The sequence below is a fragment of the Larimichthys crocea genome, chromosome XVI, assembly GCF_000972845.2.
Source record: "Larimichthys crocea isolate SSNF chromosome XVI, L_crocea_2.0, whole genome shotgun sequence".
NCBI lineage: Eukaryota > Metazoa > Chordata > Actinopteri > Sciaenidae > Larimichthys > Larimichthys crocea.
In genome coordinates this window covers 16,050,826-16,067,692 of record NC_040026.1, presented here as the reverse complement: position 1 = coordinate 16,067,692, position 16,867 = coordinate 16,050,826, and the positions used below count along the sequence as shown (strand labels likewise).

General features: G+C 40.2%; 3 protein-coding genes across 3 annotated transcripts; all 3 read left to right on the top strand.

Annotated features, from left to right (window-relative positions):
• The first annotated feature begins 463 nt into the window (after nt 1-463).
• Nucleotides 464-5,146, top strand: acadsb (acyl-CoA dehydrogenase short/branched chain). The gene is made up of 11 exons (XM_019278770.2): nt 464-579; nt 850-1,006; nt 1,092-1,192; nt 1,282-1,488; nt 1,719-1,889; nt 2,332-2,457; nt 2,555-2,647; nt 2,753-2,842; nt 2,922-3,059; nt 3,451-3,550; nt 4,033-5,146. The coding sequence occupies exons 1-11, from the start codon at nt 547-549 to the stop codon at nt 4,107-4,109; spliced, it is 1,293 nt and encodes a 430-aa protein (XP_019134315.2). The 5' UTR covers nt 464-546; the 3' UTR covers nt 4,110-5,146.
• A 1,495-nt stretch (nt 5,147-6,641) lies between these two features.
• hmx3b (H6 family homeobox 3b) lies at nt 6,642-9,037 on the top strand. The gene is made up of 3 exons (XM_010740454.3): nt 6,642-7,063; nt 7,714-8,050; nt 8,361-9,037. The coding sequence occupies exons 2-3, from the start codon at nt 7,771-7,773 to the stop codon at nt 8,951-8,953; spliced, it is 873 nt and encodes a 290-aa protein (XP_010738756.3). The 5' UTR covers nt 6,642-7,063; nt 7,714-7,770; the 3' UTR covers nt 8,954-9,037.
• A 1,738-nt stretch (nt 9,038-10,775) lies between these two features.
• Nucleotides 10,776-16,092, top strand: bub3 (BUB3 mitotic checkpoint protein). The gene is made up of 8 exons (XM_010740341.3): nt 10,776-10,971; nt 11,655-11,849; nt 11,941-12,010; nt 12,128-12,279; nt 13,496-13,654; nt 13,851-14,028; nt 14,234-14,450; nt 15,712-16,092. The coding sequence occupies exons 2-8, from the start codon at nt 11,655-11,657 to the stop codon at nt 15,719-15,721; spliced, it is 981 nt and encodes a 326-aa protein (XP_010738643.1). The 5' UTR covers nt 10,776-10,971; the 3' UTR covers nt 15,722-16,092.
• Nucleotides 16,093-16,867: the final 775 nt, after the last annotated feature.

The window sequence follows — 16,867 nt, the reverse complement described above, 5'->3', positions numbered from 1 at the left end:
TAAACTCATTCAAACAAGTTTATAAGAATACAAGAACGATTCTCAGACAGGTGGAAGCTTTTAACAATATTACCAAGAAGCTCAGGTTTATCACTTTCATGTAATGACCACATGGCAAAGTCTACAATTAAGTATAATAAACAGTTTATCTATCAAGTATTATTATATACTGTTGTTATTATTATTATATACTGTTATATACCATCAGTATATACCATATTTTGCCACTGCACCTTATCTACCTATATATCTTGTGTTTTTTTAAGTGTCCTTGTCCCATTTTGTGTTTTTAGTATTTTATTCTATTGTATTTTTCGAATATTAAATAATATTAATATTATAATTTCCCATCGGGGATTAATAAAGTCATCTATCTATCTATCTATCTATCTATCTATCTATCTATCTATCTATCTATCTATCTATCTATCTATCTATCTATCTATCTATCTATACACGCTGATACACAATCATGAAACTCGAGTGTCTGAGTCATACGAGCAGCATTTGAAGGCAGCACCGCATGTAAACATTTTCTAACACATCATGGCTGCCCCGTTGGTCAGGATTTTGTCAAAGGTGAGTCTGAGTATCATGGTCATAGTTTTTTTTTACCTTTGCATGATGTCTGCGCTGATGTTTAGTATGTTTTCCACCCTGTATCCTTTCACCTTGAATTACGTAAACGAGCTGGCTCTTGCTCATGTGCTCCTGCTAACGTTAGCACGAGACTCACTTCACTAAGAAGTGAAGTAACATGGTGCATGTCTGAACAGGTGTGTTTTCAATGCTGAATGTTGATCCACGCACGCATATAGACATGTCCACTGTTGTCCGTCCTGCTTTCAGTCTTGCAGACAGATCTCTCGACCATGGGGTACATGTCAGGCCGGATGGAGGAGCACATCACACACACCTGCCACAGACATGGCTTCAGACCAGGGGGTGGTCTCCTTTCCTCCCCTACAGACATATTCAGAGGAGGAGAACATGATGAGGGAAGCAGGTGAGCTGTGGATCTTCATGATCATGTGTTCATGTGTAATGTCGAGTCATCAGACACTTAAACATCTGTCTTGTTTGTTTGACAGTGAAAAAGTATGCACAGGAGCGCATTGGTCCGTTTGTGTCGAAGATGGATGAGAATTGTGTCATGGACAAGGAAGTGCTCGATTCTCTCTTTGAACAGGGTGTATGTAATTTATTTAATTGTAATCAATTAAGTCTTTATTTTCTATCCAGTGTCTCTCATGTTGATTTTCTTTTCTTTTTTTTTTACAGCTCATGGGCATTGAGATTGACCCAGAGTACGGCGGCACCGGCTCCACATTCTTCTCCTCCATTCTGGTCATTGAGGAGCTGGCGAAGGTGGACGCCTCTGTGGCTGTGCTCTGTGACATCCAGAACACACTGATCAACACGCTGTTCTCCAAACTGGGCACGGCAGCTCAGAAAGAGCAGTATCTGAGCCGGCTGTCAACCGACATGGTGAGCAATCTGACACTCTTGTCGGTCAGCGTGTGGGATAAAAGCCTACATTGTTAATGTAGCTTGAAGGTGCTTTCCTCAAAGGAATCTGAAGTTGGAGACCGCTATGACATAAAGATGACGTCTGAACATAACGTAATACTGTAGATCTCTTGACTGCCTAGTAGATGTTCTGCATTCTCATGTGCTGTGATGTTTTCCTGCACTTCCAAACATGTCATGTCACACAGATTGGAAGTTTCTGCCTCTCTGAAGCAGAGGCGGGGAGTGATGCCTTTGCTCTAAAGACACGTGCTGAAAAACATAAAGACTATTACGTCATCAATGGATCCAAGATGTGGATCAGCAACGCAGAGCATGCGGGCGTTTTCCTCGTGATGGCTAATGTGGATCCATCAGCTGTGAGTAACCTTTCTATTTCTTTCTATTTATCTAGGAGAATCTTTAAAAGGAAATAGTGTTTGTCTCAGTGACTAAATGTGACAAAACTTTTGAAATTGGTTGAGCGCTGCAGCTGGCACCCACAAAAAAGGCTACAATGTATCCTTATGGTTTTGCCACTTAAACGTTATTGTTAGTGTCTGACAGCATTATGGAAAGGACCCTACAGAGACAGACTTTTTGTCCACTGTATTTTCATTTTTTGATTCGCTTTATTTGTTTGGCAAGAATTATTGTCCCCATTAGTCACTTAGACACAAAAACATGTTGAAAAGTTTTTGTTTTCAAGTTACTAGTACTCGTCAACTTACATCACAAAGATGGTTTGCAACAAGGATGAACATCCTTTACCTAAATATGCGCCTCTGTAATGTAAAGACGAACAGACTTTTTGATTGACAGGGATACAGAGGCATCACCTGCTTCATCGTGGACCGGGACACAGAGGGGCTTGAGATTTGCAAGAAGGAGAACAAACTCGGCCTGCGCGCATCCTCCACCTGCCCACTAAACTTTGACAATGTCAAGGTAAGACCAAACACCTTGCACCATGGCGGACCAATGTAAAACAACTAATATTCAATATTTAAAGTAATATTTACTAACTTTCCACTCTTCATTGTAGGTACCAGAGAAGAACATTTTGGGACAGATCGGTCACGGATACAAGTATGCCATTGGAATGTTGAACGAGGGCAGGATTGGAATTGCTGCTCAGGTCCATTTAAATTATTTAAAACATCCAAAAATTTGCTTAATTCAAGATTAAAATATGTAAAATGGGCACGTTGCACGTGCTAACTTTATCTATTGTGTGTTTCAGATGCTTGGACTGGCACAGGGTTGCTTCGACAACACTATTCCTTACACCAGACAGAGGGTGCAGTTCGGGAAACGTATCTTTGACTTCCAGGTGAAAATCGGAAATCCATTCCGTTTTTAGATGCCGACATATTCAGTAATGTTGTTATGGTTATGCTTTTGAATTTCAGGGCATGCAGCACCAAATATCCCACGTAGCAACACAGATCGAAGCTGCTCGGCTGCTGACATATAACGCTGCTCGTATGAAGGAAGCTGGGAGACCTTTCATTAAGGAAGCTTGCATGGCTAAATACTTCAGCGCAGAGGTGAGCTTCCTCATTCAGTGAATACAGTTTAATACAAAGGTTTGGAACTTTTTGTCTATTTCTAGTAGAGCCTCACCAATACTGGACTTTTCAGACAACATATACACAGATATAGATATATCACTGATATATCACCCAATAAACTGGCCAAGCAACATTTCTAGGATATATTTGATCATCAAGATTGTCTGTTTTTTAAATGTATTTTTAAGGATTTTTCTCCTAATAGCACTTGATCAAGTCTACATTATTTGTCTGATTTCCTCTGTGTTAAATGTTTTGAAATGTTCTATGTGGTGCTGCTAAGTTTAAACTCCAATAAAATATATTTTCAGTCTCAGAGAATCATCTTCCTGGTTGCAGTCATCATAATATCTGCTATCTTCCTCAGGTTGCAACACTGACCACATCTAAATGCATCGAATGGATGGGAGGAGTAGGATTCACAAAAGACTACCCCATAGAGAAATACTACAGAGATTGTAAAATTGGTGAGCATGACTAGACAAAATATGCACCACTTGCAAACATTGACTTGTGTTGGCACACTATTAGATTGTTGTTTAAGTAACTGCAACTGAACGCTACAGTTGTGGAAAGGACACAACTCATGAGGGCTAGAGGAAGGTCAGGTGTAGCTGTTTGTGATTGGGCCAGAGCAGGGCGGGGAGAGAGAGAGAGGGGCTGATAGCAGTGGCTGTAATCGGACTCTGCAGGAATTCCCCCGTCTGACCCCTTCAGAGTGCCATTATAACAACACACAGCCAAGGAAGCTGCCAGGGCAAAATTTCCTTTCATCACCACCATTTTGGCTCTTCAGTTCTCCAGCTGGAGCAGCGGCAGACTGCATAATAAGCCCCCTTTGTCTCCTGATAGTGAAAGCTGCAGATACATGTAGGGGAATTCTACAAAGCTGACCTTGTTTTGTACAGGAGGAATTTATTTGAATGCTTTGTTTTGTCTCCATGCGCAGGTACCATTTATGAAGGAACGACAAACGTCCAGCTATCCACTATGGCTAAGTTCATCGATAAGGAGTATGACCACTGAGATCACGTGACCAGAGCCTGATAGATTGCACTCTGCTGTGTTACACTCCATATCCTTTCCTTTTTGCTTTCATGTCTCAAGTTTTTTGTTGCGGTTTCAGATGTTTGTCCTCAATATCATTGTTTTAAATATGGTTAAGTATTTCCCACTACTGATGTTACTGATGTTTTCCGTTTGATTTCTGTCAGACTTCTAAGTCTAAGAATAAAACATGTTTGTTATATGTCCAGCTCTTCCCTCTTCTCCATATTTGTCCTGTTCTGATGAAACATTGATTGGGATTTTCTTTGGTTCAGTGCCTTCAGAAGGTTTGCTTTGAGTGGGATCAGTAGGTTAAATCTGTGTGACAGTTCACTCTATACTCTATAAATACTGTACAGTACTATGTCAAGAAATTATCTATAAAGATTGATCAGTCAATAATTTTGGCTTTAGTACTTTATACTGTTGTGCAGTCGACCGTCTTTGTCTGTTTGCAGATTAGTATCAAGTTCTGTCACTAGATGGCAGCATTCTCCAGAGTGTCACCAGTACTATGAGTCGAGGCAGCTTCTTCACTGCAAGTCAATTACTGCGTCTGTTAACAGCCTGTCACCTTTAATGATATTTTATATCAATTCAATTATGCCGGTGCTTCAGATGGAAAGAGGCTGCCTCGTGTAATTGACTCACTGATAATTTTTCAGGTGAGATTGATTACATTTCCGCGGCCTACATGTGCTGTGTAAAATGAGGTCTATTGTTTTACACAACACAGACCGGCTGTGTCCAAGTATACAGACATGTAATAGCCATTACCCATAATGACCTCTTGTAAAAAAAATGAATGTTGTGTCTTGAAAGCCTTTAATCATTGAGGGCGTTTAGCAATATTTATTAAGAGGGTTGGGGAAAAAGTCAGCTTCATGACTGCTGCAATTGTCAGTATTCATGCCAAATATTTAGATGTTCAGATTCCCATCAAGTCAATTGATAACATTGGTGTTACCATACAAGATTATCTCATATTTCATTACACTGATTAAATTTCAAGAGTCAAATCACGTAGTGCTGCTTCTCTTTATTATTGTCCAAGCAGAAGAAAAGAAAAACACTTTCTTTTGACAAGCCTCTCTCAAACAGACGCTAAAAATATCTACTTGTTCCACTTATTGAACGTAGAACAAAAAAACTAAATGTAGTCTAATCTAATTTCCTGTCATGGAAGAGAACTGCCTTTAATACTGTAGTCCTAAGATTTAATCCACTGATTCATTCATTGTCACCTGTTGACACCAGATCAAACACATCAGTTATTTAGGTTCTGCTCCACATAATTAATAGTTCCCTTTCCGTTGTGGACATTTTAAAATCAAAATAACATTAATGGTGGCTCCATTCTATGAAGTGTCACAGTAAGCTATGTCATTGAGTGAGCATGCACAATACCCAATACCAGAGCCCTGCAACTGGCTCACCTAAAGATAATGCAGCCAGCATCAATGATATTAATTCCGATTGCAGCCTTCCTGCTTTGACAAGTCAAAATGGGCTCTAAAAAGGGTCTATTAGATTCAGCTGATATATCTCCTGTCCTCAAGAAAATTTGTTTGTCTGTCAGACAGAGAATGACCAGCATCATATTCCGTAAAAGGAGCCTAATTATCTGTATTTCAGTGCTACTCCAAAGATCTCTAAAGACAAAATATAAAGTCTAATTCAGGCTTGGGTTTACTGGTTCTGAACCTTATGATCTTACATGAGCAGAGTGTATTATGTGTGATGTAATTCGATATAAACCTCTATACTTTAAACCTCCTGGCCCTGGATAGGATTGACCTCAGGCAGACCACATGACAGGTTGAAAATGAAGCTTAGACAGACAGACCCAGATGTTACCAAGAAGATCAGCTCCATATTTGTTCAGACATTTCCATAAATCACTAAAATGACAAAAACAAAAAAGAGGGGGGAGGCTTGCGTTTGCATCATTGATTGAGGGTACTTTGCTTTCCCCTCTGCTCCACTCTGACTTTGTTCTGTCTATTGTGCGAGCCCCTTTTTAATGAACATAATCTGATGAAAACACAGCTATCTGCTTTTCACTTTGCATTGGCAAACAGCGGCTCAACTGGCCTCTTTCTCCGCCCCCATCTTTAACACAGCTATGAGACCTCTAATTATGCAGGGATTCAAGTAGCTTTTCACAAAACACTGTGTTGTCCTTTAGAGCTGGAGAGTCCTCCACGAAGCTAAAAGGACAGGCTGCATGTTTGTAGGTTGAGCAAATTCAATTAATTTGATTAGTTCTCTGCATCTGCCTCAAGATCGGTTCAAATGAGGATTCTTAAATGCATCCCATGTTGTCTTTTTCTTTCCATTTTTTTGCCATATACTAATACACGTGAGCTAAATATTACCTGACAAACACAAAAACATCTCTATATGCATTCTGTTTGATGGCAAAGCAGCTTCAGAGGCCAGTTGCTTGATTAGAAAATCCAAGATTCATAACCTCTCCCTGGTGGAGTCTCAAAGAAAAGCAGTTTGAAGGCTTATAAATAAAAGCTCAATCTCCCTGCGTGTTCATTGTATGTCTTTTACATCTAATCTGATCACACTTGATCATATGAATGTCTTATTACAGGTACAAATATAATTTGCTGCATCCGAGCACTGGTATTATTATAATATGTGACAGACACAGGACTTGTTGTGTCATCCTGCTGCATTAGATCACCTGCTGCCGCTGTGGGTTTGCAGGCTTTTGTACAAAGCTGATTTGAAAAGCCTTTATCACAATGGTAAGCATTCAATTTGATGTGTGCCTGTAGCACTTCCTGGCTAATAAAATTACACTGAAGTCAATGAGCTCCGGTCCAGGAGAAATGCACAGTGCATATTCCTTTCCTGTTGCACACAGGTGGAACAGATGGTTGAATACAACAGATGAATGACAGGTTGATCCTCAGCAGGTCAGTGTTCAACACACATCATCTCTTATAGTAATCTAATGCAAGTCTTTCTTGTGCTGTGAGAAATACTTAAATAGAAGTAATCTAATTATTATTTTATATGTTTTCGGTGGCTTAAATTAGTGCGTAAAATGTGCGTAATATTTGTACCAAGCTGCTTACAGCTCCATGGTATGGTGTGATAATCCCTTTGCCGCTTATTCAATTTACTGACAGGTGATTGTTGCTCGCGCACGCCCTCCCCCACCCCCCCCAAAAAAACCTGAGACATTTTCCTCTTTAATCTAATTGGATGATAAGTGGGTGCGTACTGTTGAGCCCGATGGCAAAACGCTTGCGCGGCCTTTTTTTCTTTACAGTCTATTCTCGTCACAGCCCCTCGCGGTTTCATCTCAAATCCCATTTGCTATTGTACCTGCCCAATAGCAGAGACCGAGCGCGTTTTAACTCGGATGGCATTTTTTATTTCGTCATTACAATCCAGCGCAAGTTTGACGCAGTGATCTCTGCGCTTTTCACTCTGATCACCCTTCAAGAGCTGCAGCTTCGGGCGACTTTCTGTTTTGTTTTTTTCTCTTCCTCTCCTTCTCTCTCTCTCTCTCGTATGATTTTAACATAGACTATAAAAACAACACACTCTTTTTTTCCAGGTGTTTTTAATCCCTTGATAAGTTTGGATGGTGATCCACATCGGACAGTAAACGGTGATGGCAGACTCTGATGCGCAAGAGACTCGCCAACCCGCAAAGGACTCGCCGTTCTCCATAAAGAACCTGCTGAACATTGAAGACAAACCCACAAAGCCGAAAACCTTCCTGGGCTCGTCCAAAGGAGTGTTTGAAGGCAGCTTCTTCTCTCGTCTCGGTGACTTGTCTTTCCCTCGATTTGAGTTGCCCACACAGAGAATTGGACTATCAGCGCAGTATTTGGAGAGAGCGTCTACCTGGTGGTATCCATACACGCTCGGGACTCATCTAAGGACTGCAGGTACTTTGAATATTATTAACTTCAGCTCTATAGAAAAAGTAGATGCGATGTTATGGTCTCGGTCTCAATGTTATTCTAAATTGATTGTACTGAAAAAGGCCTATAATATCATATAATGAAGGGATACTATCAGATGTTCACTAAATTATGAGGAATAAACTGTATGAAATATCAATATTTTAACGAAAGAAAGCACGAATGTTCCACCAACAAACGTAAAGTCCAGAATTAATTCAAATACAGGCGTTTGCCGATATACGTTTAATGGCTTAAAGGATCATATTTGAATACCATATTTATTTTTCTGTAGGGTCTGAGAAGGCCAACCTGAGAGAAGCATCACCGGCACCGGACAGGCGCTCCCCGGATCTCCAAAAAAGTGACCAAGATGTCAAAGAGGAAAGCGCCGACGACGACATCGCGCTGGATGAAAGTGACTCGGAAGAGCCCAAGAAAGAAATAGACCAGGAAGACGAGTGGAGGAGAAAAACAGACGAGCTGGACTCCGACAGAAAGCCATGTCGGAAGAAGAAGACGCGCACTGTGTTTTCCAGGAGTCAGGTCTTCCAGCTAGAGTCCACCTTCGACATAAAGCGCTACCTGAGCAGCTCGGAGAGGGCAGGCCTGGCCGCGTCCCTGCACCTGACGGAGACACAGGTGAAAATCTGGTTTCAGAACCGGAGGAATAAGTGGAAAAGGCAGCTGGCCGCGGAGCTGGAGGCGGCCAACCTGAGCCATGCGGCGGCGCAGAGGATTGTGCGGGTTCCGATACTTTATCACGAGAACGGAGCCCCAGAAACGGCCGGGGGCCCCGCTGCAAACTCACCGGGGAGCCAGTCACTCCTGGCTTTTCCCCACCACATGTACTATTCCCACCCGGTCCCACTGCTGAGGCCTGTTTAACACTGACTCTGTCATTATGTACATATGTTTTTAAATGAGAGCAACCTTCACTGAGAAAAAAAAAGATAATAACATTTTGTATATTTTGTAGATTAAACGGACACAACGTTAGATTATTATAATTATTATTATCATTATTATTAGGCTGTTATTAAGTATCCTGCTGAAGCATCCTTGAGCAAGACACAGAGTCCAAATTCAATTGGTGTGAGGGACAATGTGAAATTAGGCCTATTATTATTATTATTATTATTATTATTATTATTATTATTATTATTATTAGTGAAATTGTTACACGCTCAAAAAGTGGATGAATATATTTGAAAAAAAAAACTTGTTTTGAACAGGGTTGACTGTCCATATGTATTTTAAAGAGATTTGTGTCTGTGTTTGTAGTAAAAAGAAAAAAAAAAGAAAAGAAAAGAAATGTGGAATTTAATATTTTGATATTTTCCAATATTGTGCAATACCTGTTGGCTTCACATTAGGCTACCAGTCTTTGTAACCTATAGTTCACTTTTACAGAAAGAAATGATCCTTTTTTTCTCTTTCTAATAGTGAGGACAATCATGTGATCCTTAAAAAAAAAACTAAACATCCCCGATAAACTGCAGGTGACAGGCAATTGTTTTTATGACGCAATGTTTTGCCGGTAATTTTAAAGCCATGGACGAGCCAAAAAAAAAAAAAAAGTCTCTGTTTTTGTGTATGGTTTTTCTCTGATATTGTTATTGAAATTCTGTATATTATATGGGCTTACAATCAGTAAAGATTTCGTTCCAAAAAAAAAAGAAAAGAATTGTATCTATCCTTAATATAATTGTGATGTACATGAAAAAAAGAGAAAAAAGAATCACTCAATTAAGTCATGTCGTAAAGATTTTTGCTTTTCAAACATCATTTGTGAGGATCGTGTGATCGATTTTTTTTTTCTTCAAATAAAAAATTAAACGACATTAAGGCGCAGTGACGGTCTGCAATACTAAAATTGGATTATTTTAACAGTTAATTGATGATGGTCATCTCTATAATCTGATGACATTTTGAACAATGGAAGCCTAATTTTAAACACCATTACTAGGGGGATTTTATTCTGTAACAGACTATTTTGACTACTGCCACTTTTAACCCTTTACTATAGAGCTTTTGTTCTGTTTACATACATAATTTGTGCTTTATTAAAATAATAACAACGATAGATTAAGGTGGCCACAATTAGGCTACAAGGCACATTCGGGGGATTTAATGTGAGTCAGTAGTTGCTCTATTTGATATATTTTTTAGAAGTTATTTTTCTTGGCGTATGAGAAGAGGACTGGAATAGTTAATCACCTGTCGGACTATAAGAGACCGAGTTAATCTATTAGAAGATCTATTTGGGCAAAGTTATCAAATAGAACATGAAGGCTACATGTAATATGTTTTGTATAATACCATAAGCTATATCATCATATAATAGGGGAAAAAACCTATATACGCTTATATATACACCTGTGGATAGAAAACTAGTCAGGTTGAAAAATCACTTTAATATTCATACTGTAAAATTATCCTTATTTGTAGCAGGTTAGTTCCACTGTAGGCTGATTCACTGTCTATAATATAGTGTATTACGGCGTTTTAATGATATATATCTTCATCGTATACCATCGTATCTTTCTTAAATTAAAGAGATTACTAATACCTAGAAAGTAGATTACATCCTTCATCAGCACGAGAGAGGGAGAGAGAAGGATCCTCTGTCACGTGACCTGTGCTGAGACAACGGACGTTGAGCCTCTGAGATTAAACCAACCAATCACATCGCAGGCGGGAATTTGAACATTCGTCTCGACCAATCAGCGACCTCTAAAGCGTCGGCAGCGCTCGCTAAGGAGTTAGCTTCACGCAGCCACATTGCGTTACAGCGTTTCTTGTTTTCCGCGTTTATATATATATTTTTTGTATTTAATCGAAAAACAAAGGGACGTTAATTAGTCTCGCTAAAGGAGGTAATCAGTCGACACCAAACTGAAGCGGTAAGTAAAGTGAAACACCGTTTACCGTTGCAAGCTAAGCGCTAGTTAGCACCGGTGCTAGTATTCGTTGGGCTCGGTGTAATTGCTGGAAACAGGGTCGTGTTTACAGAACAAAACGGGGTCTTAAACACACAGATTGAAGGTTTTTGTTCCGCCAGCTTCGACAGATAGAAAGTCGTGTTGTTATTTATTTAGGTTTAATGTTAGCGAGCAGTTAGCGGCTAGTTAGCTGAAGCGCTATCACTGAGGCAGGCTAACAACAGCAAGCAGCTTATCCCAGTGTAACTCTGCGCATGCTTTATAACTCTGTCTGAAAGCTTTCATTGGTTTTTAGAAATCATTATCTTACTTAACACTTCTTTATTTACAGCAGAGTCACCTGATGTGACACAAAACGACTGGACAAAGTCATTGAATGTTCATTTAGCGAACATGACTAGTTTGTTTTGTTAGTGGCGACAGTGCTTTAGTTTGACCTCAACTGGTTTTATATACAAACTATTTAATGTAATGTGCCTGGAGCGTATTATATAAATATTTAGCCATGCCAGAGAGGTTTAATTCAAAGTTTGTGCTGTTGGTAAGCTAGATAGCACAATGATGTTTCTGTTGTTGTGTCTCATAAAAGTCACTGACTTCATGTTATGTTTCTTTATTATTATTTTTTGTGTGTGTGTGTGCAGATGACGGGCTCAAACGAGTACAAGCTGAATCAGGGGCCGGAGGACAGCATCTCTGCTGTCAAGTTCAGCCCCAGCACAACCCAGTTCCTGCTGGTTTCCTCCTGGGACTGTTCTGTCCGTCTCTATGACGTTGCCAGTAACACCATGCGGATGAAGTACCAGCACTCGGCTCCGGTTCTCGACTGTGCTTTTTATGTAAGGTCTTAGATTTTTTTCAGATTGGTTTATGTCATTGCCATGGCGAAGTTTGGTACACACAGATAACATTTCCCTTTTGTACTTGCAGGACCCAACACATTCTTGGAGTGGAGGCTTAGACGCACAATTAACAACTCATGATTTGAACACAGACCAAGGTATGTACAAACCTACAAAGTACAAAAAAAATGTGTCAAGCACTATCAGAAAGTAGTTCATAACTATGTGATTAATGCTGTTTATACATGCTGTGGTTTAATATAATCTTTAAACAGATACGATAGTTGGAACACACGATGCCCCCATTCGTTGCGTGGAATACTGCCCAGAGGTCAATGTCATGGTAACAGGTAGCTGGGACAGATCAGTTCGACTGTGGGACCCAAGGACACCCTGCAATGCTGGAACCTTTACTCAGCCTGAAAAGGTAAAGCAAAAGAGACACCGTACAGTATAATATAACATAGTAATGCAACCCCGCGGTGCCAAATCGTAACGGTTCCTACTATACTGGAAATTCTACACGCCGGTACTACCGTGGATTACTATACTACTGGTGCCAGCTTCTGCTACATAGCGGCTGCCTCTACGCTCTTCTCGGCTTCTCACTGCATGCTACTCCCTTGCAAACAAACTACTGCAACCGAACTACACGGCTGCTGAATGATTGGCTGTTTGCCTGTTACTGGTGACTTCCAGGGATATGATAGGCTGTTTCCGCACGCTGGGTCCGCCCGTCTGTTAGCTGATTGGCTGTTCGTGTGTTTCTGCCGGCAAGAACGAACTCCATGAAGACAGCTCCGCTTCGATAGAAATTCTCTTCAGAACAAACAACAAGCTAAAGTTCTGTCTCACCCAGACACACGCACAGCTTACAGTCCCAAACACGAGACAACACGCTCACCACGGCAGAAACACTGGGCCCGAGCGACGAGTCTGCCACGTCGTCGTCAGTGGCAACCACTAATGTTCAAAAAACCAAACTTGTTGTTTTTCAAACTTGTTTCAGTCTATTCTTACTTCACCAGTATTATGTTTATCATGCACCAAATAACATGTTTGGTTGCAGTATAATATGATAATACCCAGAACCGCGATATTTTGTCTGGTATAGTATCGTGCTTACTCATGTTGGTATCGTGACAACTCTAGGAACATCTAAACTATCTACAGCCATCTAGTTTCTTTGTTCATGTCTTTGTCCCAGGTTTCATTTCTACACCTAAATCATGACATGGCATTTTTAGTGCTTCCTGCCCTTTTCATTTGATATATTTCACAAAGTATCATGTTTGAGAATGATATAACGTCTAGCAGGAACATTAGAAATGTAAAGCAGAGAAAATATAATGGCATTTTCAGGACCACCTACCATGCGTGCACCAAGATGTAGCTGTAAACGATGCACTGATTTATTGAAAGTATTGATAAAATTGGATTTTGCCCTGAATATATGAGGAAAATGAAAACTTTGTAACCTTGTTAATCTCCTGCCAAACAGTTGTGTATTACACTGAAGAAGGTGTTATTTCATTGTGACTCCTTAATTGTTCCCTGCTTTTGGTTAGGTATCAAGTAAGACTTTTGGCATTGCCGGTGTGATCTGTCTCCCTCCTGTCTCATCCTTGTCGTCTCTGTGAAAGGTTTACACGCTCTCTGTGGCTGGAGATAGGCTGATCGTTGGCACAGCTGGAAGACGAGTCCTGGTGTGGGATTTGAGGAACATGGGTTACGTCCAGCAGAGAAGAGAGTCCAGTCTCAAATATCAGACTCGCTGCATCAGAGCTTTCCCCAACAAACAGGTACACTTGAATTAGAATCGACTCTTTTTACAATTAAAGTGCACTCAGTTCTGATAAAAGATACAGACAGTATACAAGTACAGTTAAGACTTGACAGATAATTTACTCCTAATAGAGCCTTGTGTTACAGATACAGATTCCTCTGTTAATGTGAAGAAGTTGGACGGTAACTTCATATTTTCTGTTTTGGCTCCAGGGCTACGTCTTGAGTTCAATCGAGGGACGTGTAGCTGTGGAGTACCTGGACCCAAGCCAGGAGGTTCAGAAGAAGAAGTATGCCTTCAAGTGCCACAGGCTGAAGGAGGATGGAATTGAGCACGTTTACCCCGTCAATGCCATCTCATTTCACAGTGTTCATAACACCTTCGCCACGGGTGCGACTTGTTACTCAGGCTCCACAAAAGAAACTATTTGTATTTTTTCTACATTTAGTTTGGTTTTTATAACGCTCATACACTTTTCTGAGAACTTTATCATTGAGTTGCCAGGATTGCATGAGAAACACAGTTATTATACATCCATATCTTAGCACTGCCTAAATCTTTTGATGGTTTGACCTTGAGCCTCTCCTTCTAACAGGTGGTTCAGACGGCTTCGTGAACATCTGGGACCCGTTCAACAAAAAGCGCCTGTGTCAGTTCCACAGATACCCGACTAGCATCGCCTCACTGGCCTTCAATAACGACGGCACCATGCTCGCAATCGCCTCCTCCTACATGCACGAGAAGGGAGATATCAGCCACCCAGAGGACGCCATCTTCATCCGCCAAGTCACAGATGCCGAGACCAAGCCCAAGTCAGTCTGCCCTCACCTCTCGTTGTCTTCAGTAAAAGGGGCCCGCTACTCACTGTATCTGTGAGCAGCTGCATTTACAAGGAGCACGTCCAGCTGCAGCATATGCTGATCTGTATCTCTGTCCATCCACTCTTCAATATCCGACAGTTGAAAGATGGACAGATTAAAAAAAAAAAAGTGAAAATTCTGCCCCCAGTTTGTGTCTATGCAGTCGTAAATATAGAATCCTGCTGTACATTGAAATGCAATCCACTACAGCACCTGTAATAAATACTACCTGTGTGAAACTGAAAACATATACACTACATTAGTGCACTCAGGTGGCCACTGTTTATGGTTGTTGCACTGGTTTGTAGCATATTTTAATATGACAATTGTGTTTGCATTATAATCACTGCAGGTCAGGCACAAGTTAACCTCTAAAGACCTGTAGTACACATCAGAGTTAAAGATCAGGGTTAAGCAACATGAATTTAAAAGGACGCCAAGTTACCAGAACCCGAGGTGACATCTTCAGATATCTCGTACAATACGAGGAACGTTTACTATCACATAAGATCGAAAGCAACCTTTAAGAAGGCGGGACAGGAGAACCGTGTTTTCAAATATACAGACGCACAATGTTATTTATAATAAACCCTCATTTAGCAGATGTCTGCAGCGATATTCATGCATCAAGGATGTACAGACTTGATTTGAACAATGGAAGTGGCACCAATATTTGATTCAAACTGTAATGTGTGGAAGTCTTGGTCTGGGTAGAGTAAGTTGTGAATGTTTCAAGATAATCTGTGAAGACCGAGAATTAATTTTGTTGTAATTTCAAGAGTATTGAACATAGGAAAACACTTAATCAACATGAAGTATGGTTGATTTTTATTTTTATTTTTTATTTTTTTTGTCCTTAGAACTCAACTCAACTTTATTTATAAAGCCCTTTAAAGACAGCCGCAGCTGACACATAGTGCCGTACATAAAATAGAACATGAAATATAAGACATAAAACATAAGAACAATATAAAAACAATAATAAACGATAGAACAGTGTTAAAATAATAATAAAGCAAAAACAAAACAGAGTCTCATGCTGTATTAAAAGCCAAGGAATAAAAATGGGTCTTAAAACGTGTTTTAAAAATGGACAGTGAAGGGGCTTGTCAGAAATATTACTATGAAACAGCATTCAGTGATTGTGATTTGTTTCCATTGGTTCAGTGATTGCTCCCACGTTGATTGACTCTGTTTTTCTTTGGTTTTCCAGATCAACCTAAGTCCACCCTGGAATGGCTCCCTCTGCGCATGAGGTCACATTTGGGTTATCTGCTGGCATCCAGTGTACCATTACCACATCATTTCCTGTCCTTTCTTTCTATCGTGTTTGTGAAAGCTTTTCCAGGCCCTTGTTAAATATTTTATTGTCTTGTGTATGTTCTTATCAACTATTGTTTTTCTTGACTAAAACCGATTTTAATTTACACCTTTTGATATTTTTTTTGCTTGGTCATTTTGGAGTTGTTGATTTTCTGAAACATGGACTCAACATTTAAAACAACACTGAAGCTGACCTTGAATCAGTCTTTTCCCTACTGATATGAGTTTGACACTTGCAGTCTATAATAAACGTTTTTATGTAAAAGTTTGACCAACAGCATAGAGTCCATTCATACTTTTAACTTTTGTCACATACCTGCAAAAGAAAACCTGAGAAATGCTAGGAATGTGTCAGAGACTGCTCTCTTGATAATGTGTTGAGGGAAAGCGATGATCCACTCGTCTTGCCAAAGGCTCCACTTGCCCCCAGACAGTGACCTGTGCTGATAGACATCAGAGGTCTGTGGCTGAGATCCTGCTTTATTGTTGGTGGAGGGAAAAATTTGGTAGAAAAGCACTAAACTGGGTGACCTGGTTGAATGTAGCAGGCTGACCATGAGTCTCGTTTCTTATTTTTTCTGATCTCGCTGCGCGGTGGGACTCGTTCATCGAGGAATACATACAAAGAAAGTTCAATGCACTGAACTAATTCTGTTTAATATAGAAGATAAAGGATGATCGATGTTTCTCTGGACTCATACTTCTGAATTGATCTGCTGTTTTGCAAGTTGTTACACTGGTGACAGAGTCAGATGCAACACAGACCTTTTTAATGCAGTATTCAGCATTGAATGAATGGGGAATAACAAACACAGTAGTGCCCTGCAAAAGTCTAAGTGGTGTCTTTTTCCCTCAGTTCAGATTTTCAATTGCAGCTAATGCAATTTCTGAAGCCCTTCAGCCAAAGCAGCAGAGAAGATATAGATGTCAATTATTCCATTTAAGAGCTCCAATTTTTTTCTAATGGCTCTATCTGCTTCTGCGGTATCCTGGAAATGATTAGTCCAGATTGGTTAAATGATATAACTAATTCTGATGATTGTCAA